The sequence below is a fragment of the Talpa occidentalis genome, unplaced genomic scaffold, assembly GCF_014898055.3.
Source record: "Talpa occidentalis isolate TD23 unplaced genomic scaffold, MPIMG_talOcc4v2.1 talOcc4.15, whole genome shotgun sequence".
Classification (NCBI taxonomy): Eukaryota; Metazoa; Chordata; class Mammalia; order Eulipotyphla; family Talpidae; genus Talpa; species Talpa occidentalis.
The window spans coordinates 42,413,652-42,431,976 of NW_023601543.1; the positions used below are offsets into that span (position 1 = coordinate 42,413,652).

The following is an 18,325-nucleotide window of genomic DNA, read 5'->3' on the forward strand; positions in this document are numbered from 1 at the left end:
CCTTCTCAATGAGGCCTACTCTTATCACCCTATGTAAAACAGGACCCACTACTCTCCCACACCCTGTACCATTCTTTATTCTACAGCACAATCTCCATTAGATATATCTCATTTTCTCATTTACTTGCTCCATGTCTTATGTTTTCCCACTAAGGAAATAGGACTTTGTCTATCCTGATCGCTATTGATTCTTTAGTGTTACAATAGTGTTTAATAAAAGTTGTCAAATGAACAAATTACTTTGTCAGTGTGCTTAATACTAGAAGTTCATAGATAGATAAATAATAAAGAAATCACTGTTTAGTAGAATGAAGTAAGTAAAGAATTATCATGTAGCATGCCTAGTATAATAACAGAGATTTAGTACATTTATGACTATAAAAACAAGAGCAAATATCTCTGCATATGTATGTCAATCAGTGAAGGCTTCACTGATGAGAGCTATGAACTGAGTCTTGAGAAAAGAAAATAATTTCATTAGGTAGTAGCCACTAAGTTACATGTGACTATTTAAATGTTATTTGTGGACATTATTTAGAAAAATAGTAAATGAAATTATCTCATTAGTATGAAATGACATGATGTAAGGAAGGACCATTAGTTCCTTACAGATGGAATACAGAGTACATATAGGACAATAAAAAAAGACAAGATGGACGATGCAGGGAGGCAGGAGACTTGTCATGGGGAATAAATCTTAAAGTCCAGAGAGGCTGGACTATGTCCTGCAGGAGACAGAGAGTAAGTAAAGCCTGGATTTTTAACAGAAGTCCAAGCATGGGCTTTAGGATATTTGTGAACGCCCTGAAACAGAAATTTTCTGAGAGGTAGGTATAAGTTTTCATCATATTCCTCTAAAGGCTGTAATTCAAAAATAAGTTATCAAGTACTATAATGAAAGGTACTGGTCAGAAAGTGGTATGAGCAGATTTGCATGTCTGCAAAATCACTCGAATAAAAAGTGGGTGAAGAGGTGCTGGAACACTTAGGTAGGTATATCATGTTTTTTTTTGCAGATGTATAGACCAAAATGAAGGTCAAGAAACAGGCCTTGGCTAGAGATAGGGACTTTAGAGTGGTAATAGAAACCTACAGGTGGTAGAGTAAGTGATAGGCAGAATGAGATTGTAGAGAGAAACATAATTAGAAAGAGACAAAGAACAAAATTCTGAGGACACTTTAATATTTGTGATCAGAAGAAAAGAAGAATCAGAGGACGATTAGAAGGAACATCCAAGAAAGTGTGAAGAGTGTCTAGAGAAAGCAAAGAATTAAGGAAAGAAAGTCTTAAGAAGGAAGAAATGATCAACATTGTCAAATGCCTTTGTAAAGTCATGCAGGATGAAGAGCGAGAAATGACACTGGAAAGGGTGCTATAAAAGGTCATCTGGGGACTTGGAAACAATAGTTTCAGTAGTATGAATGGGGCAGAGGTCAGACTATACAGTTAGTAAGTGAATTCAGCAAGCCTAGGTTAATCCAGAAGCCTGACTATAAAGGAAAGGGAAAGACAAAGTCCAGATGGGAATATAGGTATTTTGATAGAAGAAATGTTTATACGTTCAAGAGAAGGAGCTAATAAGGAAAGAGAAATAAGAATGAGGATATAACTGAAAGAACAAGGTCCCTGAAGAATTAAGCAAGGATACGATGTAAAGATGAGGGGATTTGTTAGGCAAGAAGAGCGATACTTTGCCCCCTTGAAAAAGAAATAATTCTGGGCAAAAATCTGAGAGAACACATGTCTGAGAACCTGAATATTTTATGTGAAAAATAAGCATGATAATTTGTTGAGGGAATTAGAAGGAAGACCACAAAATTCTGTGAAAAATATAAAAGGTTTCGAGTAGCTGTGGTAAGAAGTAACAGACTGCTGAATTATGGAAGATAAGCAAAGGATAAAGTTCATTACTCTATGGATGAATTAAGGAGCACAGTTGGGAAATATTCACTTGAGTAACATGAGTAAAGGGAACAGAAGACTTATGATAAAACTGATTTGGGAGGATGAAACGTTTGTTTCTTATGTTACAGTTCAGAATTAAACAGACATCTATTCATAACTGTCCCATAATTGGTACTATAAAGAAAATTAGCTTACTTGAGAGCTGGGCATCGATAACCATGGAAGATGAAGTTGATGACTGTTCATTATTCGCATCAATTTGAACCAGAGATGCATTTTTAATATTATTTTCCTCTATCTTCCAGTTACTCTTATGTAGCAGGCCTTCAATATTGGTGACTTTACAGCTAATACCACAGCCGGGCACAACCTGGAAATCTATGCAGGCACCCAATGTTTCAGTGTCCAGCTCCTAACAAATAGAAACAGAAGGATTTCCTCTGCTGTTCTAATAACCCAAGGTCATCCATTAACAAGATCAAAGAGTAATGCTGGTTAATTCTAAATGTTTAGACACATACTACATGCCTGGTTAATTTTAAATGTTTCTAATAAAACTGACAATTATCACTTATTTGACAATATATTTTGAAAAGGACAAAGAGCATTGAGTATAATCTTCAAAGTCACAGGACAACTTCAGAATCCTTTGTTTTAATTCCACTCTCTAAAATTTGTACCAAATTTAGGGAAAGAAAACAAGGAAGGTTATCAATATTTTCTGACCTTTTCAGTAGAAAATTATAAGATAAATATTTAATTCTATTGTGGACTGATTTTCTATTCAGTACAGGGCAAAGGGTAACAAAGTTACCCTTTATCAGAGTGCCTCCCCATTATGATTCTGTGTCCTTAGTAAACAAAGACTCCTGGTAGCCATCATTGCTTCCTGATTCTTTTTGTCTTCATCCTCTTGTTTCATTTCAGATAAATAATAGTAAATAGGTAAAAGGGAATTAACTAATAAAGAAATGGCAACACAAGTAATAGAAATTGCCACATTGTAACAGTAAAATCATGCACATGGAGGTGTAATGCTTACACCCAAAATTATATAGTTATGTAAACAATTGGCAAATCGATAAAATTTGAAAAAAAAAAAAAGTCATAAGGCTAGAAAAAATATCGCCCAGGGAGGGCATGAAGTAGAAAGAACAGATAAGAAAGAAGCAGTGGTATAGGAGGGAAGAAATCAGGAAACGTATCTCAGAAGTGAAAAAAAAAAGTATGAGAGATAACTTACAGAGAACTTATATAAATCAATGAGAAAAGGCAAAAAACTTTTATAGAAAAATAGGCAAAGGATGCAGGCAGACAGGTTACAAAAAAAAATTCAAATAGCCAGTAAACATTTGAAAAGATACTTAACCTCTCAACTGTACTTATAACTAAGGAAAACGGAAAGTAAGACATCAATGACTAAATACTTCTTACTTATTTAACTGGGAAAAATCAGGTATTTGGTAAGGAAATGGGCACTCAAAACTTTTGGATAAAGTGTACAACCTTTTGTGTGGGCGTTGGTATTATTCATCAAAATTTAGCTGCAAAAATCCTTTGATCTAGTAATTTCATTGATAGACAATTAACACAGAGATAAACTTGAAAAAGCTGACAATGACATTATCAGTACAGTGTAAGAGCCAAAAAAAATCAATATAACACAATGGAGTCATTAAAACAATGAGACAAATTTGTATGTCCTGATATGGAAATATCATTTAGTAAAATTTTTAAAAGATAACAAAGATTGGTGACTGAATGAGTTTCCTATGTAAAGGTTAAAAAATAATACATATATGTTGGTACATGCATTAAAAACCATTAACAGATACACACTTTTTGAATATATGAAAAAATACTGGATTGTATACTTTACAAGGGTGACTGTTACAGTATGTGAATTATATCTCAATAAAACTATCATTTAAAAAGATTGTTAACAGGTTAACAGCCATTAAGTTCTGAAGAAAGGGACTATGGAAGGGGACAGAAAAAAGCTTTCCTTTTTCACTATGTAACTTTCTGAACTCTGAATTTTCCTACCATAAATATGTACTACTTCCATTTTAGATTTCTAGGTTAATAGGGATTATCTGTGTGGTAGATTTATAGTCAATTTCTGATTTTACCTTTATGCACTTTTTTCTGTACAAAGAAATTGACATGAAATGAGACGGTAAATCTACCTAGCTTCATGCCAATCATATAGAAATCACAGCTTAATGCCAGTCTGGATTTGATTGGGCAATTTCTATAGGAGATGACTATATTAATAAATAAGGGGAAAATGTACCTGCTTGCAGTATTTCGTTACAGCTGCTCCTAGAGGGTGTTCACTGTTACTTTCAGCAGTTCCCACAATGGCCAGGATCTTATTGCGTGATATTCTGTTACTTTCAACTAGAACCTTTACTTGATTCACTACTGGGGTTCCATGTGTAATGGTTCCAGTCTTATCAAATACCACTACCTTTACCTGTAAGAAAATTAAAATACAGTGCACCTGTATGACTTGATAATCCTGAACATCACCTTTCCAGAAATGAGAAAGTTTACTTCAACAGACTTCTATTTTGTTTTCTTTTTTCCCCAAGCTTTATTTATTTATTTACTTATTTATTTATTTTAAGCTTTATTTATATATGCATACATGAACTGGGGTGCAGGCCAGAGATACGGTGGGGGGGGGTGAGAGGATTCAACAGAGACACAGTGGGGAGCGCAACAGGCAGATGTACTGAAATACACTGCTGAGGGGAGCAGCGGGCGAAACAGGAGAGGTCTGCTGTGCCATGTGGGTCACCTCCCTGGCCGGGGATTGAATTCATGCTGCAGTGGCTGCGGATAGCTTCACAGTGCTGCGTCCTAACCCCTTGCGCCACCATGGAGGCCCCTATTTTGTTTCTTTTTTTTAAAAAAAGATTTATTTTATTTGTACAAGAGCCGGGGTACAGTCCAGATGTGCGGGAGGGTGAGAAGACTCACCAGAGACAGAGTGGGGAACAGAACAGGCAGACTGATGAAATACACTGCCAAGGGGAGCAGTGGGAGCGACAGGATAGGTCTGTTCGCCATGCGGGTTGCTCCGAGGCTGGCAGGGATCGAACCGGCACTGCAGAGACTGCGGACAGCTTCACAGCGCTGCACTCAATGGCCTGCACCACTAGGGAGGCCCTATTTTGTTTCTTAATAAACTGACCTTTGACTTACTTGGACTTAACACACTATCTTTGGGAGAATAAAAGGAAGGGAGAACAAGGGAAGAAATACTCTTATTTATACCTAGTAGTCCTCCCTTGCAAATGTTCAACTGTACTGTGGATACACGTTATAAAACTAGAAATGAATTGTTAACAGGCAATTAAGAGATGCCTCTAGTGCTTCCAGGGAAACAAAAAGACTTTCAAATACCAATGAATTATAGATCTGCAGGGGAAATCTGGGCAGAATGTGGATGATTGTAAGAGAAAAGGTGAGCAATTAAATCGAAGTATGTGCCAGATAAGACGTGCTGGATTGCTTTATTGTGTCTAGATGAGAAATTTGACCTGAGAAAAGACAGCTAAGGCAACCAATGAGAGAAACTCAGCTCAGACAGAAAAAGGAAGCATATGGAATTTAGAGAACCTGTAACCTCATAGTAAACTCAGAATATGAACCTTGAAAATGAGCAGCTTGAGGAATCAAGATGAAACAGATATGACAACTAAATATGAAGCATGATTCTGGACAAGAGGAAAACTGCTATGAAGGTAATTATGAAGACCTCTAAGGAAACTGGAACATGGACTATAGATTGGACGATAGTATTATATCAACAATTTCTTGATTTTGATCATTATCCTGTAGTTATGTAAGAGAATAAATATCCTTGCTCTTAGGAAAGGAACCTGATATAGGTATTAAAGGGTATACAGCAGTTCTCTCTATATTCTTACAACTTTTAAGTCAGAAATTACATAAAAAAATTTAAAAATTACCATAAAAAGTAACAGTTTATATTCACAGGCTAGATAAGCTCCCAAATATGGTCTTAGCTGTATTCTGTGTTTACTGCATGGATTAGTATATAGCTTATATTCTCATAATAAGAGCATATTAATAAGAACATGACTTTAGTTGAAGTCAAGTAGTCTTGATTGAGGTTGTCATACATATTCTAATATGAGAGAATCAGGGATAATATTCCTAAAGTTATAGGTACAAACTGTCAGTGGGTGGCAGCAAAGGCAAAGAAATTGCAATGTAACTACAAGTGCTATCTCACAGTGAAGAACACAAACATGGAATCACACACAAATAGGTTAGAAGCCTGATAGATTTGGCCAATTTTTTCCTGGGCAAATACCTTTACTCTGTCTAAAGACTGGTCTAGTCTGAGGTGGGATAGAACTCCAGGTATCCCACATCAGGGTATGTATGCTCTAAGAAATTACACCTGGAATCGTTTTAGAGATCTTAGTTAACAAACGCCAATCTGGAGCAGAATCATAATACTTTTCATACCTCAATCATCAGGATAGTGCAAGGAAAAGCTCAGTTTATAGACCACATGGAAATAATTTAGAACTCAGTTTCACAATAGGGGTGCTATTGTCAGTTTGGATGGGATAATTCTTAGTTCTGGGGACTGTCTTACCTTGTGAGCCATCTCCAGTGGCTCGCCACCTTTGATTAGTATGCCATTTTGTGCGCCTACTCCTGTACCCACCATCACAGCAGTTGGAGTAGCCAGTCCCAGGGAGCAGGGGCATGCAATACACAGAACTGTTATAGAGGCTTGGAAAGCAAAACGTATTATCGTTTCTGTTCTGGAGATACTTCTGTTGTAGCCCTTTAGAAGAAAGGCATGACTTTTGGTTATTGATTTAGAGTTACATAAAACAAAAGGAGCAAAGCTTACCCTATTTAAATAAAACCCCAATTTTGAAGTAATACATATCCTATTTTGCTATCAACATATACATTTTAGTTCCTAATAAGAAAATATTTTTTTTCTTATATGAATGTAAGAAATTGTGACATAATTGGTAATTGAGTCATACTCCAAAAATAAAAAAACTTAGTTTTTGTGATTCCAGGGTTACAAATTATGCAGTGAATATAAAGAACATAGAAAGTCAGCTTTTCTTTTTTTGCCCCATACTGAGAATAAATGTCTTTATTAGGACTTTAAACATAGCTGCATGAACATTGATCTGCAGCTTTGGAGTGGGGGAGGGATAAGATTGGGGAGAACCGAGCACAATGTAGTATGGTGGAGTATGGGTGCTTCTGAGGTGGAAGTGCTACAGTGACTTCACTTAAGGGGGTGTATGCTATACTGTCAAAACACTAGCAAGAATGTAAAACAACAGTACTTCAATTAACAATAAATACATTTTTAAAATCTATCATATTAAAGTTTCTAAAATTCTGGTGATCTAACATTGTAATTATAGTTAACAATAGTATATTATAAACTTCAAAGCTGCTAAGAAAGTGTATCTTAATTATTCTCACCACAAAAAAAGTGATTAATTAGGTGACATGATAAAGGTGTTAGCTAACTCTGCAGTGGTCACCATAGTGCCATGTATAAACATATCAAACTAACATGGTGCACACCTTAAGCTTATAAAATGTTAAATGTTAACTATAACTCAATTAAAAAATTAACAAAACAAAAATAAATAAATAAAAATAGCTTCAGAGGATCTGCAACATAGGAAGACACTGAACTTATGTCCTCCCAGGGACACATCAAATCTACAGCTACACATGGCACAATTTCCTTTGAAGAAACATTTAAATACCTGTCTACGAAGGTGTCTCTTTTTTTCTAATAAATCTGTCCTTTTAAAATGTAAGAGAGAGAGAGAGACAGACAGCCTGCCTTAAAGACAACTGAAAGAGCAATTCCTGTACATCGGGCAAGAGAAAAGGAAATCACACAAGAGGCCAAGACACAATCTCACCATAATGCCCCCACAAAATGTGGCAACAGATAGTCAGGAGAGAACTCAAAACCAAGATCTTCTTCCTCAGGAATAAAGGGTTGAAGCCTACACTGGCCACCCCAATTTTAGGCCCTGTACCTGAGAAACACACCACTTTAATATCTAGCTTTTAAAACTAATCAGGCTCACATCCACGAGACCTATGAGACTGTAGCAAACTGAGAAAACACTTTCAAAAGACTTACACACAGATTTACTCCAGTGCCGAGAGGTGAAGGAGTCATTTGGAAAGCACCAAGATTTATGTGAAAGAAGTTCATTTAATCTTAAAATGTAGGCCTGAGGGACAAGGGCCTGTGGGAATACTTTCCAGGGATGAAAACTGGTGACACATGCCATTCTTTTTTAAATACACTAGATCTTTTTTCCCAGTGTTATTGGTGGTGGTGTGTGTGTGTGGGGGGTGTATCACTATGCTCTCTTCTGCCTTGCTAAAATTTGGCAGGCACCATGTTATTTTTTTCTTTCTGGCAGGAACCCCCTTTACACATCTCTGGCCAGTATCTCCCAGAGGATTTTTACAGTTAGCTGGTGACTTGGATTTTACAACTGGTACCCCAGTTTCTGAGGTTGGCACACAGAGAACAACCCTTAATGGCATTTTTCTGGAAGCTAGGGGTCTTGTGTTCCTGGGTCCCATGGAACTATAACAATGGCAGAGACAGTTTTTGGCAGACTACAACCCCCAGGGCACTGTACAGAAAGCAAACTAAAAAATACCCCAAGTCTTTCTGAGTATGAGGATTATTTGCTTTTCCAGGAACTTTGGCCTAAGGTGTAAATTTCTGGCTTGGCATATTTCCAGGGGACTATAGAGGAATATATGATGGTGGTCATAATCTCAAGAAACTTATGATGGTGGACATAATCTTTGCATCATGTGTCTGCCTTGCTCACTCCAGTTCACTGGTTATCTGCCAGAAAGGAACTTATACCCTTGTCTGGTACCCTGATGTGGGGGATAGTTCTATAATACCTAGAAGGGGATAGTTCTATAATACCTAACTCTGGTGATCAGCAGGGTGTGTGCTAGTGTTAGGGGGAAAGGATGTCCTGAGCAAACTCCACATAGGTTTTATGGACTCAACCCCCACTCCAGACCAAAGACATCAAGACACCGGGAACTACAAATCCCATCATCACTGAAGGGAGGGTTGCTGGGACCTGAGGGTGGAGTTAGCAGCCAGGTTTGGTATAAAACCAGACATGTGGGCCTTGGGGGTCCTCTTGGCCTCTTGGCTCGACTCGGCTTTTCGCCGGCTCTCAGCATGCCATTGGGATTCCAGGTCAGCGGAACTGGTAGGACGCATTCACCAATTTATCTCCCTCTCTTTCTCCCTGAGTTATTCATTTCTTCATTTCCCCTTCTTTTGTAAATAAACCCTTATTAACCTTTTTGTATGTGCCTGCAGTTGAGTCTTATTATAAGTCCCTTTAAGCGCACGGGTGAGAACCCCCACAGTCAGGCAACCCATTTCATATTGGGGTTGCCCTGTAACACTCAGAGGACTATAACCAACAGAAAGAGGTCTTAAACAGCTCTTACCCTCAGGGCATAGCATGAGGTAATAGACAGAGAAGCTCAATCTTTCTGTTAAAAGAGGCCTATTAGTTTCTTATCATAACTGCAGCCTGAGGGTGATGATTCAAATTAAACACACATCTCCTAAGGGCTGATAGCTATCCTTTCCAGAGACCTAAGATAGTGGGCAGTATTTTCGCATTCTTCCTCTGCTGTGCCCCAGAGGGCTAATATCTTTCAGAGGGGAACTCTAACATGTACCCCAATTTTTCATCTGGTACCTCAGTTTTTGCAGATGCTACCCTGAAGATGCTCCTTGATTGTCTGGGTCCGGAGGCCAGGGGTACTTGTATTCCTGTGCCACACAGGACTGTAACAATAAGAGAGACAGTTCTTGGCCAACTACTGTTCCCACAGCATTACACAAACAGAGATTGAAATACAACTGCAGTCTTTCTGTGAAAGAAGCCTATTTGGCTGACCTGCAGGTTTGAACCAAGTGACTCTTGGGCTTCAAGCAGCTTCAAGCATGGCACACATCTAGGGGACTACAGAGATAATCTCAGGGAATGTAGGCTGGGAAATGTCATCTTTGTATTCTTCCTCTGCTTAATACAGTTCATTGGTAACTCCCAGAAAAGGAGTTTATATAATCATGTGGAGCCCCAATTTTTGCGACCAATAGGCAGGGAATATTTTCACATCACCTAGGTCTAATGGGCAGCAAGTTTACACTTAAGGTCACACAGGACTACATATATATATATATATATATATGCAAACTTTAAAAACTGCTACACAAAGGTCTGGTCTCCAATAATTCTGAATTTATGTGCTGACCAAGAGCCTCCTCTTTGGGACACTGACAGGCCTTGGCATGCCCTCAACTGCTGAGAGCTATTAAAAATAAAATAGGCTGTTTGGACAATCACAAAGCTTTGAGAAACAACCATGAACTAGGGCAGGGTTGAACAACAAGGTCCATCTACTTATACAAGGTTACTCCTTCAAGACTGGAAGAGGTGGCTGGTTTATCTAATACATACAGAAAGTCAAGAAAAATGAAGAAACACAGGAACACATTCCCCCTGCCCTCCCAAAAAATAAGATAAAACCTCAGGACAAAAAACAGCCTATGAATCAGAGATGAGTAATTCACCTGATACAGAGTTTAAAGCAGTGGTCATAAAGATACTCACTGAACTCAGGAGACTAATGGATGAACAGTGAGAACTTCAACAGAGAAATAAAAACATATAAAAAATTACCAAGTAGAAGTCGTAGAGCTGAAAAATACAATAACCGAACTGAATCATACACTAGAGGGATTCAATAAAAGACTAGATGAAGCATAAGAAAGGTCTGTGAACTTGAAGATGTATCAGTAGGACTACCCCAAATCAGAAGAAAAAAGATACAAGAAAAAAGTGAAGATAGCTTAAGGGCTTACAAGACAACACCATTATAGTAATGCCAGAATCAGAAAAAAAGAGAGACATAAAACTTATTTGAAGATACAATGGTTGAAAACTTCCCAGGATCAGATGGCTTCACTGCTAAAATGTACCAAAGTATTACCCCTCACCAAAAAAATAAAAATCAGTGTGATTTAAAAATGGGCAGAGCATCTGAATAGATACTTTTCCAAAGAAGATATACAAATGGCTTATAGGTACATGTAAAAGTGTCCCATATCATGAATAATCAAAGAATTGCAAATCAAAACCACAATGAGGTATCACCTTACACCTGTTAGAATGGTTACTATCAAAAAGACAAGAAATAATAAGTGTTAGGAAGAAAGTGGAGAAAGGGAAATATTTGTGCACCATTGGTGGGGATGTACATTGGTGCAGTTATTATGGAAAACAGTACAAAAGTTCCTCAGAAAAGTAAAACTAAAACTACCATATGATCCAGCAATTCCACTTCTGGATATTTATTAAGTAAAAATGAGTATGTTAACTTAAATAAATATGTGAACCCCCATGTTTGTTGCAGCATTATTTACAATAGCCAAGATATAGAAACAACTTAAGAGTCCAACACTGGATGAATGGATAAACACACTGTGACACACACAGACACACACACACACACACACAGAGAGAGAGAGAGAGAAAGAGAGAGAGAGATAGAGAGAGAGAGAGATTATTCAATCATAAAAAATGAAACCTTGCCATTTGCAACATAGATAGATCTTGAGGCATTACATTAAATGAAATAAGTTAGACAAAGACAAATACCTTATGATCTCTCTTATATGTGGTAACTAAAAAATAAAAATCTTACAGATACAGAGAACATATTAATGGTTACCAGAGGTATAGGGTGGGCAACATGGGTGAAGTGGTTGAACAGGCACTAACTTCTTAACTTCCTGTTATAAAATGAATAAGTCATGGGGATATAATATACAGCATGGTGACTATAATTAATAATATTGCATTGCATATTTGAAAATTGCTAAGAAAGTAGACTGTAAAAGTTGCATCACAAGAAAAAATAATTCTGTAACTTGATGTTGACATGTTAACTAGACTTATTGTGGTGATCATTTTGCAATATATACAAATACTTAATCAATTTGTTTTATAGCTGAAACTAATACAATGTTATATATCAATTATAACCCAATAAAATTGCTGCAAATCTGGGACATAATTCTCAACAAATCTAAGTCTTAACAAACAAAATTCTGAATCTCTATATACAAAGCCCTAACTCTACCTTTCACATTATTCTTTAAAAGACAATAAACAAAAATTCACTCACTCACAATGGGAGCTTAATCACATTTCAACAAAATTGTTTTGGATGTAACAATGTAACTGAGTATACTTACTTGTATATGTCTTAGTAACCTTGAATATTTGCTTATGTGGGTAAATATACTTGATAGTATTAGAGGAAATCTCCTAAGACCCCCTGAAGTCATGAGAAAAATACCTGAATGATAATTCCAATATACTCCCCAGCAGCCCTCTTGATGAAATGTGTACTTACCCAATGTGAATCATTTAAAGAAACTTTAAAATATTATATAAGTGACCATATAATGGAATAGATGCATATTTTTTACATGATTCTATTTGCTCTTTAATCAAAGGGTCAAACAACATGATGGTATTTTTTAAAATTAAGAAATACAGCAAAGTAAGACTTTCTTGGTAGTAATGGTTTTACAGCTTTAGGTTCTTACTATGTTCTCAAATACTTAAACTAAGTGCTCTTCTAAGAGTTATAGATGTGTATAGAGTTGAAGGGAACTTTCATAGACATCTAAACTTATACTTTCACATATGCCATATCTATATGTATTTGCATATACCCCATGCTTTCACCTTTGCTAATTCCAATCATGTAATTTAGGTGGTATTATCACTATATTTCAGGTGACAACAATGAAGATAAAGAAAATTTGAAGGCTATATCTCTAACATGAAGAATTAATCTAGGTCTACTTTAACACTTTATGATACCATACTCTAGAAACCATCAGAGAACTAGAGGGACAAGCACTAATATGACCCTATATCTATAAAGCATTTAGTAAAGTATAAAGTCTTTCTAATCTTTTTAACTTTTGCAACTGAGGTTATGCAGGATGCATATAATTAAATTCCACTATCTAGATGAAAAAACTGAAGCTCAGTGAGAAATTAAGTAAAAGTTCAGTACTTGTTTTTGGAAAACCACAAGTCATAATGAAAAAAAATATTTACAAAAGGAAATCTCTTATATTTTTAGAAATGTAAATGTTATTTTATGCTTATAACTTCCACTCCAGCCCTGTAAAGATAATAATTGTTATTTATAATTATTATACTATTATTTCCAATTAACTACTTATGGAAGAGATTCACAAATTTTTACATAAAGAGTTGTTATAAGTCACTTACAGGAAAGTATGTTTCCACAATTTCAAAATTCAGAAATCCAACTATAATCCAAACCAAGAGGGTAGCAATGGAAACAATAACAATAAAAGGAACAAAGTAGCCACTGAGTTTGTCTGCAAACTGCTGGATAGGAGCCTAGAATTAAAAAAATATATATATATAATAGTAATACATATATCAAAGTCTCTTTTTCTGATAATGAATACAGTGTTCATTTGGTAATTAGAATAAGCAGAAATATCTTCATAAACTCCACAACTAGAACTAATCAAAGGAAAATATAAAAACTAGATCGGTGGGGGGAGGGGGTGGAAGCAAAAATTGTTTAAAAATGAACAATAATGTAAAAACTATATTAAAAAATTACAAAAAAAGAGTTCACATCAAACATTACTGAAGACAAATATACCGTGTCTTCAGAAGTCATGGAATTTTTCAATTTAGTACTTCTCTTGAGAGAGTTATGGAGTTTGTCTAACAACTTCACTAGATTATCCCTCTGAGTACACAGTCCTCATCTGAAAGGGATTATAATATCAGAGAAAAAAATAGAATAACAGAACTGTTATGTTACTCAAAAGAAAAATGACTAAAACATTCCATTCAGCATATATTGCTGCTTCTCAATAAGCCAAAAAGAGAACATTACCTTAACATTATCAAAATAATGTTTGATTATTGAAATTAACTTGTAATGGTGATTCAATTGGAGTGTGGATCTTATAGTGTTAACCTTATTAAATCTAAAGTCTTAAAGTTGGAATAGTACCTGGGGGTGACCCCTAATAAAGAGAACTCAGCACTGTGGGATAAAAAAAAAAAAAAAAAAAAAAAACTAGATCAAGATCTATACTGAACGGGCCCCCCAAAAAACACTTTCTGTTTCTTCTAGGGATTTAAGTTACCTTTGATGTCTGTGCCTCCTCCACAAGTTTGACAATTTGAGAAAGGGTTGTGTCAGCTCCAACATGGGTTGCACGGATAAGCAATGACCCATTCTGGTTAATGGAACCAGCAATTACTGTGCTGCCAGATTTCTTAGCCACAGGCATTGCCTCCCCTGTATAAGGAGTAAAGACAGATTTAGGGAGTATAAGTAAACACTATCATGTAACACATTATTATATGATAATTGTCAAAAAAATCTAGAAAGGAGATTCTTGCTTCATGAAGTAGAATCTGGACAAATGTCTAGGTGAAAGCTGCCCTCCCATCTTCTTTATGCCAGTTATAGGCCAAACCTAAGGATACCTATCTTAAATTGGAAAGGCCTAACATCTTAGCTCTTGTCGGCAGATACATTTCATATTCCACTCTAGACCTAGATCATTAGTTTCAAATCTGTTCCACATTTAGAAATGTGGAAGGGAATTCTTGCTTATAATGATTGATGGGGCATGGAGTACAGTTACTCCAATGTAGTGGGCCTGGGTCAATGATACTAAATGTACTACAATGTGTAAGCAGTTCCCAGAACTAAAAATTATTTCATCCAAACTGGCAAAAGCACTCCTATTAAGAAACAGAGTCCTGGATCCCCCTGGTGGTGCAAAGGGTTAAGTCTCAGCACTATGAAGGTATCTGCAGCCACTGCAGCAGAGTTTGATCCCCCGCCAGGGGGCTAACTCACATGGCACAGACCTCTCCAGTCTTACCCACTGCTCCCCTCAGCAGTGTATTTTAGTCAATCCGCCTGTTCTGTTCCCCACTCTGTCTCTGATAAATCCTCTCACCCCCTGTACCTCTGGCCTGTACCCCAGTTCTTATAATGCATAAATAAATAAATCCTTAAAAAAAAGAAAGAAACAGGGGCCTCTCTGGTGGTGCAGATGGCTGAATACATGTCCGCAGCCTCTGCAGTGCCAGTTCAATCCCCGCAGGCCTCGGAGCAACCCACATGGCGGGAGACCTCTCCTGTCTTGCCTGATGCTCCCCTCAGCAGTGTGTTTCAGTCTGCCTGTTCTGTACCCTGCTCTGTCTCTGGTGAATCCTCTCACCCTCCCGTGCATCTGGCCTGTACCCCGGCTCTTGTATAAATAAAAAAAAATAAATCTTAAAAAAAAAAGAAAGAAAGAAACATAGTCCTAAATTACTTCCACATGGTCCATAAACTGAGTCTCTTATGGGACTATCCTGAAGGTTGAAGTAGGAAAGATGTTAATTGGTTGTGTTCTGAGTTGGTCTTAGTTATCTAAGATCTCTAAAATACTCCAGATCTACCCTGATATGGAAAACCTGGAGTTCTATCCTAGCTCAAACTAGACCAGTTTAGAGCAGAAAGACAAAATAAAATCTATTGAGTTCTACAGCAGAATGAGACAACTTCATTTGGTTATACATTCCAGTAATTAACAATCCTCGGTGAAGAGAACCTTTAGTAGCTTAACTAAATCACAAGGTAAAATTGCAGAAATCAAACTAGTAAGTCTTAAAAAGAGTTCACAGTCACTTCACTCACTATTTCCTCACTCTATAGTCTACAAAGTCTTCATCCTTCATGTCTATTTTTCATTGACGCTTTGATGCACTTCACTTTCCTGTCATGATCCTCCGAAATAACATACCTGTGATGAGGGACTCATCTACCATAGAATGTCCTTCAATAACACGACCATCCACTGGGAACTTGCCTCCTGGAACCACTTTGATGATGTCTCCACGCTGTACAAGTTCCACATCCACTTGTTCTTCACTGGATGAGTTAACATAAAAAGCATCATGACAATATACTCTCACCCTAACCTTTCCATGCAAGCATTTTAGTTCATGCCAAGCTGGTAGCTCCATTATTACTACCAATGGAAGCTACAATCAACATTTAACTAGGAACTATACTGTTAGTCCTGTTTACTACTGGGGAATAGCTCAATATCTAGTACAAAGTAGGTACTCTAAATTATTGCTGAATAACCAAGGAATGAATAAATGTAAGCTTTACAAAATGTGAAATGGGTTTTATTTAAGTAAACAATTTACTGTGAAAACTTGCTTAATAATTTTGAATATACAATTGAGAAATACATCCTTCAAATCTTTAGCTCTAACTTTCAGTTTGTAGATAACAGGAGTTACAGGACAAGTTAAATAACATTTTATAGAAGGAAAGAGAAGAAACAAACTGGGATACTCTAAGGACAGCTGATGATGCTTCTTTAAGAAGTCAATTGTAAGAAGAGGGAGGAGGGAGAAAAAGGATGGAGCTGTTAAAAGATATACCTCAGTATGGGCCTCTGTAGTGTCGTAGGGGCTAAGTAAGTCTGAGCGTTCTTATGCTATTACCACTGCAGCCTGAGTTCAATCCCAGCCAGGAAGCTAACACACATATGACACAGCAGACATCTCCTATCTCACCTGCTGTTCTCCTTAGCAATATATTTCAGTAGATTTGCTTATTCTGCTCCCCACTCTGTCTTTGGGGTGAATCCTTTCACCTGTCCCCTCCATACCTCTGGCCTACACCCCAGTTCTTCTACACATAAATAATCTTTTTAAAAATTACATTAAAACAAAGAAATACCTCAATCAATGCATGACATATGGACCACTTTGAAGTCTATTTCAATGAAGTAGCTTAAAACATTTTAGAGAAAACAGGAGAAAGAGGAATATGGATTGTGTATTACATGATATTAAACAATTATTATTCATCTCTGTATGAAATATGGTACTATAATTATATAAGAATATGCCCCTTTTAAAGAGATACTAGAGGAATATTTAGCAATAAAATCATGTAACTGGGATTTGCTTTAAAATACTACCACATACAAAAAATGATAAAATGTATAGGTGTAGTAAAAGTGTGGCAAAATGAAAATAATTGACACATCTTGAAAATAAATTAAGCGGCTCATTATATTCTTCTCTCAACTATGCATACTTAACTAACTTTCCATAAGAAGCTAAAAACAAAAAGGGGAAAAATAAAGATAAATACCTCAGGAGGATATTATCAGAGTTAAGAGTTACAATAGTTGCTTCTGTAGCTTGTAGTGAAATTAGTTTGGCAAGAGCTTCTGATGTTTTGCCCTAAAATTAAAACAAAAATGTTAACGATGCTAAGGAGAAAAAGTTCAGGTTTACCTAAGATACAGATATAATACTTAATATTTTCCAAAAACACAGCTTTAGGAATAATAACTAGTTTAAATCAGAAAATGTTCTACTTTTATAATATAATGTAGACAAAATATAAAGTGTATTATCAGTTATAATATATCAAGAAATAGTGTCAATTAATAACATCAGGAACTCAATAAGCACACATGGAAGGGACATAAATAGGCAATTCATTTAGGAAGAAATATAAATACCCAGCGTGTGGTAAACTTTTATCCCTAATATTAATGGAAGAAATACAAACTAAAGCAATTCTTTGATACCATTTAATGCCTACTAAATTACCAATAATTTAGATAGGAGTCAATGTTGTCAAAGTTATAGTAAAACTACTTCCAACACACCTGTGCTGGCCAAAAATTGTTAAATGATCCACAGAAAGACTTATGCCCTTTAATCATGTCCTTTGAAATTTATCCTAAGATACTAGTTCAATAGAAATGACCAGTAGATATGAATATGCTTAATCAGGACTACCTAAAATTAAAAATTATCAAGAATCTAATTGAGAACCAAATCACAGTGTTTTTTTAATTTACAGCACAATGATTTGACAGTTTTATTAGAAATATCAAATAATTATCTAGACTGTAAAAACGGGGAAAACTTTACAGGGTTAAGGGTACAAAGTGGTATAAGTATTGTATTTGCCACTCTATACATGAAAAAGTTATATATAACAGGAATAGAAAGTGGTTTCCATTATCTCATGGAACTATAGGTAAATTTTTCCCCATCATCATTAGAAACCTTGTGGTCACATCAACTTTTCAATTAATAATGGGCTATAGGGCCTCCCCTGGTGGTGCAGCGGTTGAGCGCTGGGCTGCGAAGCTGCCCGCAGCCTCTGCAGTGCAGGTTCAATCCCCGGCCA

General features: G+C 36.4%; 1 protein-coding gene across 1 annotated transcript in view; it reads right to left on the minus strand.

Annotated features, from left to right (window-relative positions):
• Positions 1–18,325, minus strand: part of ATP7A (ATPase copper transporting alpha) — a 137,493-nt gene that overhangs the window by 15,750 nt on the left and 103,418 nt on the right. The window contains exons 12-18 of the mRNA XM_054695887.1: positions 17,270–17,361; positions 15,897–16,024; positions 14,238–14,392; positions 13,333–13,467; positions 6,549–6,743; positions 4,203–4,385; positions 2,102–2,318 (exon numbers count right to left, since the gene is read on the minus strand). Of these exons, the coding sequence (XP_054551862.1) occupies positions 2,102–2,318; positions 4,203–4,385; positions 6,549–6,743; positions 13,333–13,467; positions 14,238–14,392; positions 15,897–16,024; positions 17,270–17,361 (1,105 nt within the window). The remainder of the gene's footprint in view (positions 1–2,101; positions 2,319–4,202; positions 4,386–6,548; positions 6,744–13,332; positions 13,468–14,237; positions 14,393–15,896; positions 16,025–17,269; positions 17,362–18,325) is intronic.